The 12,042-nt window shown below is 26.5% G+C and overlaps 2 protein-coding genes across 9 annotated transcripts in view; one reads left to right on the forward strand and one right to left on the reverse strand.

Annotated features, from left to right (window-relative positions):
* Nucleotides 1-684: 684 nt before the first annotated feature.
* LOC129988842 (nicotinate-nucleotide pyrophosphorylase [carboxylating]-like) lies at nt 685-6,399 on the reverse strand. Of its 2 annotated transcripts, XM_056097118.1 has the most exons (4): nt 5,604-6,399; nt 3,287-3,418; nt 2,214-2,400; nt 685-854 (listed from the first exon to the last, which is right to left on the reverse strand). In XM_056097118.1, the coding sequence occupies exons 1-4, from the start codon at nt 6,138-6,140 to the stop codon at nt 847-849; spliced, it is 864 nt and encodes a 287-aa protein (XP_055953093.1). In that variant the 5' UTR covers nt 6,141-6,399; the 3' UTR covers nt 685-846. The 2 variants fall into 2 exon arrangements, with proteins under 2 accessions (XP_055953093.1, XP_055953092.1); XM_056097117.1 differs by lacking the exon at nt 685-854 and having other exon boundaries at nt 1,930-2,400.
* A 352-nt stretch (nt 6,400-6,751) lies between these two features.
* Nucleotides 6,752-12,042, forward strand: part of LOC129987863 (plasma membrane calcium-transporting ATPase 2-like) — a 219,064-nt gene continuing 213,773 nt past the window's right edge. For 2 of the 7 annotated variants that reach the window (XM_056095831.1, XM_056095832.1), the window contains exon 1: nt 6,753-7,030. The gene's annotated coding sequence lies outside the window, so the exon portion shown is untranslated. Of the gene's footprint in view, nt 7,031-12,042 lie in introns of all 7 variants that reach the window. The other 5 variants (XM_056095825.1, XM_056095827.1, XM_056095828.1 and 2 more) reach the window with 3 other exon arrangements.

Raw genomic sequence — 12,042 nt, forward strand, 5'->3', positions numbered from 1 at the left:
CAACTCCATGTCCTGATACATCAACTCCGTGGGCAATGAAAACAAAACAAAAAAAAAAAATTCCATGAAAAATATTTGTTAGTGATCTCGGCCATAGGCTGGAATGTATTAAGAACCATGCAGGGATTATTTAAAAAATATTTAAAAGAATTTTTTTTTCTTTAAATTGACATCTAAAAATACCTTGTTTTTGGAGAATGACCCTTCTAATGCTATTTTTACACAAGACAAAATTAAATGGCTATTTCAAAAATATTATTCTTATTATAAGAAAATATTAGATTATGAGCTATTATGAATCTATATTTTCACTATACAGTTTGATAATTACAAAAGAAAAAAAAAAAAAACCAGGGATAATTTTCCTATACAAATCCTAATAAGTAAAATTCTATAAAATAAATTCAATAAAAGCAGATTTTAAAAACACTTGTATCAATGTACTAAAAAGTAGATATTTTCATTTTATTTACTTTTATTATTTTATTTACTAATAACTTTAGCTTATCATACCATATTATAAATATTATGGAATCTTCAAACAATTTTCTCACAAATTAAATACCGGATGAGACTGCTGGAATAGAATCAAAATGCAATTAAACTAATTGGTAAAATGAAAATATTTATAAAAATACTAATATATAGCATAATATAATAAACAGCATATTATCAACAAACAAAAATGTATAAAATTTCAAAACTCATGCATATTACAGAGTGAAGAATGTTTACAAATATGAAATCAGTCAAATTAAAATACACAATAAAATAAATCAATAAATAATAAAAAAAGCATTATTACTTGTAATTAAGTGAATGGCCCAGATTTTGCAAGGATCCTGGTTAAAACACTAGAAAATTTAAAAAGATAAATTACTTACTGTAAACTCTGCCTCTCATCTTTATTTAGATAATAAATTTTGACAGATTAAATGGAATGTAGCTTTCCCATAAATTCCTCAGAATCATTAATTTTTACCAAGTTTTCAGCAAAATTCAGTCAGATTGATTCATAATCTTGATTGATACATAAAATTTAAATAATCATACTTTACAATATGATTATAATGGATTGCTTTTTAGTACAAAGAATAGAATAATTGTTTTATAAAAGGATGATAATTTCTGCAGTAGATCATATTAAAAGCAGAGAACGTTGGTAATTTTGAGCTGTACACATTTAATGAAGTTTCAAATTGTCACAAGGAACAAGTGAAACAGCCATATTTTCTGTGACAATGTGGTCTTCTTTAAAAAGATTATTTTCAAGTAGTTTCTCCTAAGTGAAGCATAACCATAGACAGAAGCAGTAAACAAAAAAAAGCAGTAAAAAAATTACAGACAGTTACCATCATTAAATTTCACAGAAAATATCAAATTTTCAAGGCAACTGTGAAACAGCAAATAGTGGCATAAGTTCTGATGAGCATATCGTTAAAATGATGACTACTATCAATGTTTTTGGTGACATGTTATCATGTTTTGGTGACATCATGTGGTGAGGAATGGAAAAGCATACTGAATTCACATCCAAAATGTAGTAAGAATTTGAAATCGCAAACAGGAGCAATAAAGAATTTCTTGATTATGATAAACCTTCCAAGATAGATCTTGACACAGTATTACTGAACACTTTTGTTTGCAAGTACATCAGATAAATAATTTCTTACTTGTCAAATAAAATGATAAAAAAAAAAAAAGCACCATCTAGTTAAATTTTTTTTTTCAATCTAATTTATTATTTCTTTTTTTTCTACCACAAAAATCATAAATAGAGTATGCAATTATTAATATAATTTTCCTATTCCTAAGAAAGAAGAAATAATTTCAAATATATATATATAAAAAAAAAGAGAATCACTCTATTTAGATAGTAAATATAGGAGTTTTAAAAACCTTTGAATTCAGTGATGCTAACATAAAAACTAGTAAACTCAACAAGTTAAAAAAAAATTCTTTGAAAAACAATATTTGCTATTTCGTTATTTCAAAATTGTACCTAAACAACAACAACAAAAAAAAGTTATATTCTGGAATGAGTAAACAGAAAACTTTATGAAAAAAATATATTAAAAAACAAAGTTAAAATAAGGGGGGACAAAAAAAAAAAAAGAAAAACACACAGAAAAAAGACGCTTGTTAATTCTAAAGGCAAGACAGCTGCTTAAGCACTATTAATTAGTCCAAACAATCCAGAGAATGTGCTATACCCCTCGTAGGCGAAACCTTCATGGAGAAGTCAAGCGTGGGATAACCTTGTATTAGGGAGCTGCTGGACAGAATATCTGTCCAGGGACTGGCATATAGGAGAACATTTTGCTCAGTGATGCCTCCACTGACCTCCACAAGCACATTCGGATATTGAAGCTTCAATGTCAGAGCAGCACGCTTGCCCTCCTGCAAGATATTTCATTACGAAAATATAAATAAAAATATAAGCAATTTTTTAAAAATACCTCATTATAACTGTAATAAAAAGCAGACATTTTTATTTTAATTATCTATTATTTTGTAGTTTTTAATTTATAAGCATTACAAAAATCATGCATGCTGCACTTAATTTTTCTCAAATTCAGTACACATTGGGAACAAAGATTTGGGATCAAAGTATAATTATATTAATCAATTACGCAAAAATTAAGTTAAGAAAAATTAAAGCAATGTATTATAATCGAAAAATTTAATAATTCTAGACCATAAGCAACTAACTGGAAAAAATGATAGCAAAATTCGATTCTTACAAATGTAAAACGACTCATTAGGTAATTCAACAAATTATTATGCTCATATAGAAATGCATTACTTTCCTGACTTAATATAATCTGAAAATTCTGCATTATTTAATTCCTTTGAGAGCTATTTCATATTTAGTATATTAACATAGTAAAAGCATAAATGCACACAAAAATAGCATTTAGAACAAGTTTAGCAATATAAACCTGCAAATCAATTTGAAAATAAGCTTCAAAAGTTAAGTATGAAAACCATAAACCAATAGAAATGTAAATAGAATAAAATAAGAAAATGTAAGGATAAATAAAATAAAAGTTTTTTTTTTTTAAACTTATTTCTACAATAAGTAAAAAAACCTGGGTATGTTCAATAGTTTTCTGTTAATTTTCAATTAATAAACACTGGCAAGAGCTAGATATTTAAAACAGTACAGCGAATCAAATCTTTTGGGAGGTTTTAATTACAATTAATAATCAACATTTAACTAATAACATTAACTAGTAATAAAACAATATAATATAAAAGATGATAAACATGCAAAAAGTCTGACTTCAGGATCAAAATTGTCAAGCATCACAATATCACAATTTGATTGACACGCTTCTTGAGCTTCAGCTATGGAACGGCATTCAACTTCAATTTTGAGAGCAAAGCCACTCAGCTGACGTGCTTTTTTTATGGCCTGGAAAAAAATAAAATCAGATGAATAATTACGAATAATTCACAAGTATTTACTTCACATATTTAACTTTACAACAATTTATATTTACTTTTTACTGAAATGATAACACAATGCAATGGAATATATTTAAAACTATTATTATAAAAATATTTATAAATATTTAATATTTCTTCTTTTACAACTAAGCAATAATATGTTGCAAAATACCTATGTAAATGTATGTAGCTATGAAGAATATCAGAAGAAAAAAAAAGAAAAAAATATAGTAAAAGTGACAATTTAAAAATGAAAATACTAAATCAAATGAAAATAAATTGTTTTGGATTATTAAAATAACAATAATAATAATTTTTTGAACTTTACTTGAAACATATTTCAACGCTTAATAATGTGTTTGGTATTTTCATATAAATTAACAAAATTTAGGTTTAGACTAGGAATTGAATATCTTTAATTATTTAAATAATTAAAGATATTATTGGTTAGCTGTATACACATTTTATGGTCAAAAGATTTATGACCTATTTCATAGAAAGAATACACAGATAAATGAAAATTAAATAACAGAAGCAAAATAAAAATTATTACAATTTTTGAAATATTATCTGAAAAAAAAAAAGACTCAATGTTTAAACAAATTAGGGGGAAAAAATCTTAAAACCATTTCAAGAATGATATTACAAATGGATATTAAAGGTTTATAAGAATAATTCAATATTTATGAGGATACTTAACCTTTCATGTTTCCTGTAAGGGTCCAAACATATCTACTTGTAAAGAAAATATTTGATATATTTATAAATAATGACTATATAACTAAGAGGTAAATTCTCCAAAATTGGTATCATTACTTCAACCATTTTTTACTGTCATTTCTCTAAAATCATCAATGGATTTAGAATTCAAAACAAGAGTTTAATGCCACAAACAGCGATGAAAAATACAAAGTGAAATTGCATGTTTTTTTATAGTAAAATGACAGAATTAAAAGTTGTTAAAATGAGAAAAAATATTTTTGAAAGTTTTTCAACATCAAATCAGAGAATTTTATGAATATATCTTAGGAGAAAGAGATCAAAAATACTAATTAATAATTACATTAGAAGTAATTCAATAATAATTTACCGCATGCTTTATTAGTTGAAATAACTTTAAAATTTACAATTTCAATCAATCTCCCCCAACACATTTTACAATATTTTAAAGCCAAATTTAGAACACTGAAAGAGGAATAAAGAAAAAGATAATTGCATTTACTTTAAAAAAGTACTGTAATTGGAAAATAATAATAATAGCAAAAATTTTGAAAGAAAAAAATTATTACTTTTTGTAATTTATGGTTGAAAAGGTCATACTGAAAATGACATACTAATTCTGCCATTTAATGATAGTAGCAAAAATACCAGGAAATGAGGGAATTTGATATAAAACAATAAGACATTTTAGATAATATATCAAATGTATATATTTGTTAAATTTTTATTGTTTAAATGTATATATGTATATCAGTCTATAGGTACATTGTTAGGTATAAATTTCTAGTAAGTACGAGAAATTAAATTTTTTTAAAAAAAAATCTGTAATTTAGTACTTATAAATAAAAATGAGCTTTTAATTTAGAAATTTATACAAAAATAATAGCTTGCAAATCTATTTTAAACAAATATAAATTAAAACAGATGAAAAAAAAAAAAAAACCACAGAGACACATTTAAATTCTGAGAGAGGATAACATATGCAAATATAAAATTTTAGTAACAAGTCCAGAGGATACATCATCTGAAGCCACATAACAGAATTTCAGAATGAATACATGCTTGACAGCAATTGTTTTATGAAACTTTTTAAAATTATTAAATAAAAGTTATTGCGGAAAGAAGTTTTATTTAAAATATATTTCCTAAATAAACATATCATGCTAAACCTATTATTTACCTTTATAAACAATTTAACTATATATTTAATATACATAATTAAAAAAAAACATTTAAAGAAGCACACACGGCACAAATTTCCTGAAAGTGAATGGATGCAAAGAGGATGTATATATTATAAAAAGCAAAGCTCTAGTATACATTTGTCACTTTAAAACTAAAGGCGATGATGGAGCAGAAACGTAAAAAATATAAACCTCGAAAAATATTGCAAAATGATATCTCTCAAATTTTATCACAAATGATCATACTTGATCAATTGATCCTGCTAGTGTGATATGATTATCTTTCAACATAATCATGCTAGATAAATCATATCGGTGCATGTCCACACCACCAACCATCAATGCATATTTTTCTACCATTCGAAATCCTGGTGTGGTTTTACGAGAACCAGCAATTGTTCCTCTCCAACCAGCTTTCTGAATTATATCCATCATTCTTGCAGCTGCAGTGGCCACACCACTGGCTCGACTCAATACATTTAATGCTACCCGCTCAGATAGAAGTAAACTTTTGGATGGTCCACTAACTTTGGCAACTTCTGTTATTGGACGCAGGCGATCCCCTTCTTTCTGTAACCATGTCACCTGAAGATTAAGTTCTGCAAAAATAGCATTGACAAAAGGAATACCTGCCAATACACCAGGAGATTTCATGTAAATTGTGAACTCACACCGCTGATCTCCTACAACACCTCCACCGAAATCAAAACTGCTGGTGTCTTCCAATAACCATTCACGTGCAAGGTTTTGTAAACGCAAAGGATGCAACACATTTTCCCACATCGCATAAAGACTGAAATAATCAGGAAAAATATAAGTTATATTTAAAAAATTTGATGAATAAAAGAGTTGAAAGGTTATTTTACTGCAAAACAGTCAATAGTTTGCTTCTTAGTGATGAAACGGTATGACAATAGATATAGGAAAGCTGGAATGAGAAAAATATCTTAATACTTCCGCTTATTTAGCCGGCTTTTGTAGCAATTATGACAGATAACCGGCTCGTTATCTCCAAGTAAACAAAAACATCTGATAATAATGTGATCAGTTGTTACCAATACCATATTTCTAAATTTTAGTTGCATACAATGGCTTACAAATAGTTTTTATTTATTTGCATGTATGCAATATTTTATCAAACTGATTAAGTAAAAAATATTTTTAAAACACAATATGTGTGAACAGCCCACCTAATTTAAATTTTGGCAAATAAAAGAAACATAATTTTTAGAGGCGAAATTACTTGAAATTAGTTCTTTAATTTTTATTAAAAATTCTTTATATTACACTATGAATAATTTTATTAACAACTTTAATTATAAATGGCTTTATTAGAAGGGTAATATATGGTTATAATAATTTTTAATAGATAACGAAACTTGTAAATAACTCATTTCTGATTTGATTTCAGGTCAAGTCACATTTCTGAAAGCGGTTTTTCTGCCTTACCGTAGCTGTTATTTCGATTCATGATTTGGCAATAACCTACTTGCCGTTTCTGAAAGAGAAGGGGAGACCGTAACTTTTTTAAAGGTAAAGATTCTGTCTGTTCGAGCTCGCAAGTGTATGCAGTACTTTTTTCGTATGTTAATTTGACTCAAAAAGGATTTTCTGTTTCTTACGGGAGGTTTAGAAGTACACGTGTGGGCTTTTCTGCCAGAAATTGTATTTAGGTGAGTTTAGATTTTATTTTAAAATTTTGGATCTTGAAATATCAATACCGAAAATTTTTATGCAATTTGTTGTCGGCTAAATATTTTCTATTAAATACCTTTATATATTTAATCAGGATATTTTTGTTTCCGAAAATGCAGGAGTTATAGTTTAATATAAAGCCTTATGTCCTCTATAATAATTTCTTGTTTTGTCAATGTGAATTCCAAAATAAGAATAACGAAAGGATTTTCACGTTATTTTCAAATGTATGACTATCATATCTATATTTCTGCCCATGCACTTCTCATGATTTAATTATTTATGCATACTTGTGTTTGGTATATATTTTGTCGTCACGGTGTGCATGGGCAAAGTTCCAATCCATTCGGCTTATAGTAAAATATACATATTCAGAAGTTAAAACATATTTTGAGATAGATGCTAAAGAGTTATGCTTTATTTATTCACAATATTATTACTGGAAATTCGAGCTTTAATTTTTTTTTCTGCTTGTAGGTTATTAATTTCGGTGTGCGAAGAGTATTTTTAAGAAAATAAAAATAAATATTAAAAATTGGGTAATGCTTTAATTAGAAGTACGACCTCTTTGAAATACATAGAATTATTCCATGTAAAATTTCTCAATTTAAATAATTATTTTTGGTTATTAAAGCTTATCTGATTATATAATACATCATTTTATGAAAGGACATGTTTTATTTCTGATTTGAAAATAGGATAACATAGCCTTTTTTTCATGTAAATTTTGGAGTATTTGCATATTGACATCTAAGCAAGTTTCCTATAAGTTTTCATTAAATGTTTTTTTTTTGTTTCTAGAAGATTGGTAATTATTAAAGACTTGTAATTGTTTTAGATTTTTCTTTGATTTATATACTTTATTTTTATATTTTATGATTTTTTATTTATATGCTTTATATTTTTATTAATTAATAATTCTTTGAAATATTTAAATTAAATATTTCCTACTGTTAGATTAATACCATAAAATATTAATATCTCTTAATTTTATGTATTTGTATAGTAATTTTTTCTGTTTAAAATAAGTAAATTTTTTTACCATGGATAATATAGGTTTTCATTGAATTGAATATTTAGTCCTTCTTTTGCATATTTTCAGCTTTTTTTAATTTAGCTAAGTTTATTTTTGTTATCCTCATATACACTTAAACATTCCCTATTGCAGTATATATGTTTATTTTTAATTAATATGTTATTTTAACAAAGGGTAGTTAGTTCAAATTTTTTGTTGCTGTATATAATTAAAAGATTATCAAAAAATATTAAGAATACATTTAAGCTCTTTTTTTTTTATTTGGATATTACTAGCTGATGTAAATGGTAAAATTGAACTACTTTATAACGTGTCATAATAAATTGATTTATGAAACATTTTTAAGATAGTCTAAATATGTATCCAGGTTTTGGATTGATTTACTTAATTGTTACCTTTTTTTAAGAAAGAGTATTTTGTGTGTAATATTGTCTTATTTACATTCTGTGATATATAGTTAGATTTAACTATTAATGTCAAATTAATGAATCTGAATATATCAGATTAAAGCAATACTCTCTCTCGCCAAGAAATAAACTTTTTAAATGTTGCATGTTAAAAAAAAGTAAATTTTTATTCAGTTTTGTTTTGTAAAATAATGGTAATTTTCTTTATGCAGTTTTGATCTATAAGAATTTATTTTCAAATAAACCTACTAAATAAAAATGAAAGTGAATGTTATAATTTTTCTAATGAAAGTGAATGTTATAATTTTTCTAATGAAAGTGAATGTTATAATCTTAATGATCAGTAATTTATAGGTTCTTTATATTAACAGTAATTATTGGTGGATTGTAAAAAAGATATATTAAAATTCTGACGATTAATTTCTTCAGTCCTATTATACCTATATGCTTCATGAATAAATTATGATTTTAATGGGAGAATTAGCCTTGTGAATTTTTTATGTACTTCTCATTGTCAGTTGAAAATTTTTTTAACTAAATTTTTTCTCAAGTTAATTATTTTTATTTTGGAAATGAAAAATGCATTACATTACATTATATTAATAACATTGTATAATGTAAAATTTGTTTATATTATATAAGTAAGAATTTTTAATTCTCATTACTGGTATAAAATGTAGATAATTATCTATATGACTAGGATTATAGGATTAAAAGTGATGCAAAAATAAAATTCATTTAAAATATTTAGTGCTAACTAAATTTAGAAATTTTTGAAAGCCTTATTTCTTTATCATTTTTATTCAAACTGGAACTGTTTTTATTGCAAAAGTTCATAGCCAAGTGATTTGAAAATTTATACACAGATTTTTTGAAAAAAAAAAAAAAAATGTTTTTTAAAAGTTTACATCTTTGTTATTCCACTATCAAAATATTTATGAAGTTGGTAATTTGCTTAAATCAAAATTCAGTTGGAAAACCTAATAACTTATTAACTAAGGTTTTGCAGTACCAGTCTCTTTCCCTACTTATATAATTATCAGAATTATAATTATAATCTAGATTTCTCTATTAAACTATATAAATGTCTTGAATTACCTTACATAACTATTTTGAATGTCTTACCCTTGCATAACTATTTTTAAAAAATTAACTATGCTGGGAAAATAGAAATGATTTTTTAAAAGTGAACAATTATTTTAATGATCTGTCTACATATATTGACTTTTTAAATTGTGAAAATAATAAAATTTCAATTATTATTAATACATTATAATATATTTGAAATATAAGCAATTTTTGTAGACATTATATACATAACCATTTGTTTTGCCCGGTCTTTAAATGAAAAAAAAAAAAAAAAAATCATGGTGTTACAAATTCCATTATACATTCGAATTGCTGCAGAAAGTTTTTACCATGTATTCTTATCAAGGTCTTGTGACAGCTGTTTGACAAGGTTTGATCAGAAAAGTGAAACCATTTTCTTTGATCAGTTTCAGCTGAATCAAAATTCTACTCAAATCTTCAGACTGCAATATTGATAATAAAGTATATAATATATTATATTGAAACATTTTAATTATTATGTATACATTGTATATTACATATAAGTTAATAATATATGCTCATAAAATGAAAGCACTGAGATTTAGAAACCTATATCTTGCTTTAGATATACAAAAAATAAAAATAAAAATAATGATGTTACAATTTCCACTATGCATTCGAATTGCACGAGAATTGTTTTATATTAAGTAATTATTGATAAAATATTTACGAAAATGCCAAAATTCAAGTTTTTAGGATTAAAATAAATATCAGGCTTTCGTGATTCGATCGCATGATTAAGGTTTGTAGAATTTTGAATTTCCAAAAAAAAAAAAAAAAAAAAAAAAATGTTCGATTTGTGATACTAAAATGCATATTTCGAATTACATGGATATCATCATTTTTTCCCCTGTGAAATACATAGGTTGAAATATTTATGGAGAGCATTCCGATGCACATTTTTAACAATCCATTAATATGAAATAAAATGTTTTGCAGAGGAAAAAGTCTCGAAAAAAATGCTTCATTATTAACTTTTTTAACAGAAGACAACAAACGTCTGGACACGAAAACGACTTTTACGATTTAAAAGGTAGCAAATTTCAAGATACACCTTCACGAATTTCGAAACCCTTTTTCTGTTTGATTAAGCTCAAAGTATTCGCCATATACATTGAGGTACGGAGTTACCACTCCAACACCGTGCGCGAAGCACATCGTTAGTGTGAATGGTGGAGCCCGATAATTATCTACTAGAGGCTATCCACATAGATCTTCCCATATACAAAGTGGTTTTCGGCTAAAGAAAAAGAAAGTGCAATCCAGTCGATGAGAGCTATTTTTGAAACGGAAACGAGGTCGGCTCACACGGCTGATTCCTGTTCCCGAGTTTTACTTTTCAGACTTCCATGCCTCACCAGCGTGAAGACGCTCGATTCGCGACATTATGTTTCATGTATTCATACACGTAGGATCATTGCTGGTAAATGGTCTCAAATCTTCTATTTTCGGATTCCTCAGTCCTTGCTCGAGACATTGGGCCATCGCAATCTTTGTTCCGAAGTTGAATTCATAAGAATATTATAAAATTCGTGAAAAACAGTGTTATTTACAATTAATTTAATTATTAAGGCTAGACCTTTTTTAAATGTGGATGCAATTAAAAAAATTTTGATTTAAAAATTAAGGATTTTTTTTCGCTTTTAATATAAGATACGAATGTGAAAACATTTTATGAATAACATGCATTTGTTTTTTAAATAAGGAAGATGAATTAAAAATATCGAAAAGGTTTGAAAGACCCATAAAATTCTCCAAAATGAAAAACAGCATTGTCGGAATACAGCAATGCCAGTTCTTCTAAGAAAGTATGTTTAATGTGTTCTTTTGTCTTACGTGAAACAATATTTAGAATGAATTTACTACTATACTTTTATCTGAGGCGCGTCTTCAAATGTTAAATCGGATAGAGAATGAATCTCTTAAAAAAGGTAATAAACTGGAGTGTCCTGATGGAAATTTCCCTAAAAATAAATTTGACTGAAGATTAGCTCTTTTTAATCATCCTTGAACTGCATTCCTCCGAAATCGCTCATCATCCGTTACGGTCCAAGCTAAGACGAGTAAAGTAATCTTTGGCATTTTCCAAGAAATCGGGCATAGTCATTTTGCCAACAGACAGACACTTTCTATTTTCTTATTATCAGAGTTAAAAGGAATAAAGAGTCCTGTGAGTAATGGAATATTGACATTCGCTTTGCGTGCTATTGAAAGTTGATACTTCGAACAGAATTTCCACAAAAATCAAAATAGGTCCGGGGGAAAAAAAAGCGTGACTGCAGAGCAGAAATGCTAAATGTGTATGTGTGGAAAAATTATTAGTGTGCTGTACATGTTCTACCCCCCCCCCCCGACTCCCTGGTTCTTTTTAGAATGGATAATGTAATAAAAATTTCGCGGCCTTGCAGACATTATCTTAGCATTATCCATCTTTCAA

Source organism: Argiope bruennichi, chromosome 10, assembly GCF_947563725.1.
Source record: "Argiope bruennichi chromosome 10, qqArgBrue1.1, whole genome shotgun sequence".
In the NCBI taxonomy this organism is placed as follows: Eukaryota; Metazoa; Arthropoda; class Arachnida; order Araneae; family Araneidae; genus Argiope; species Argiope bruennichi.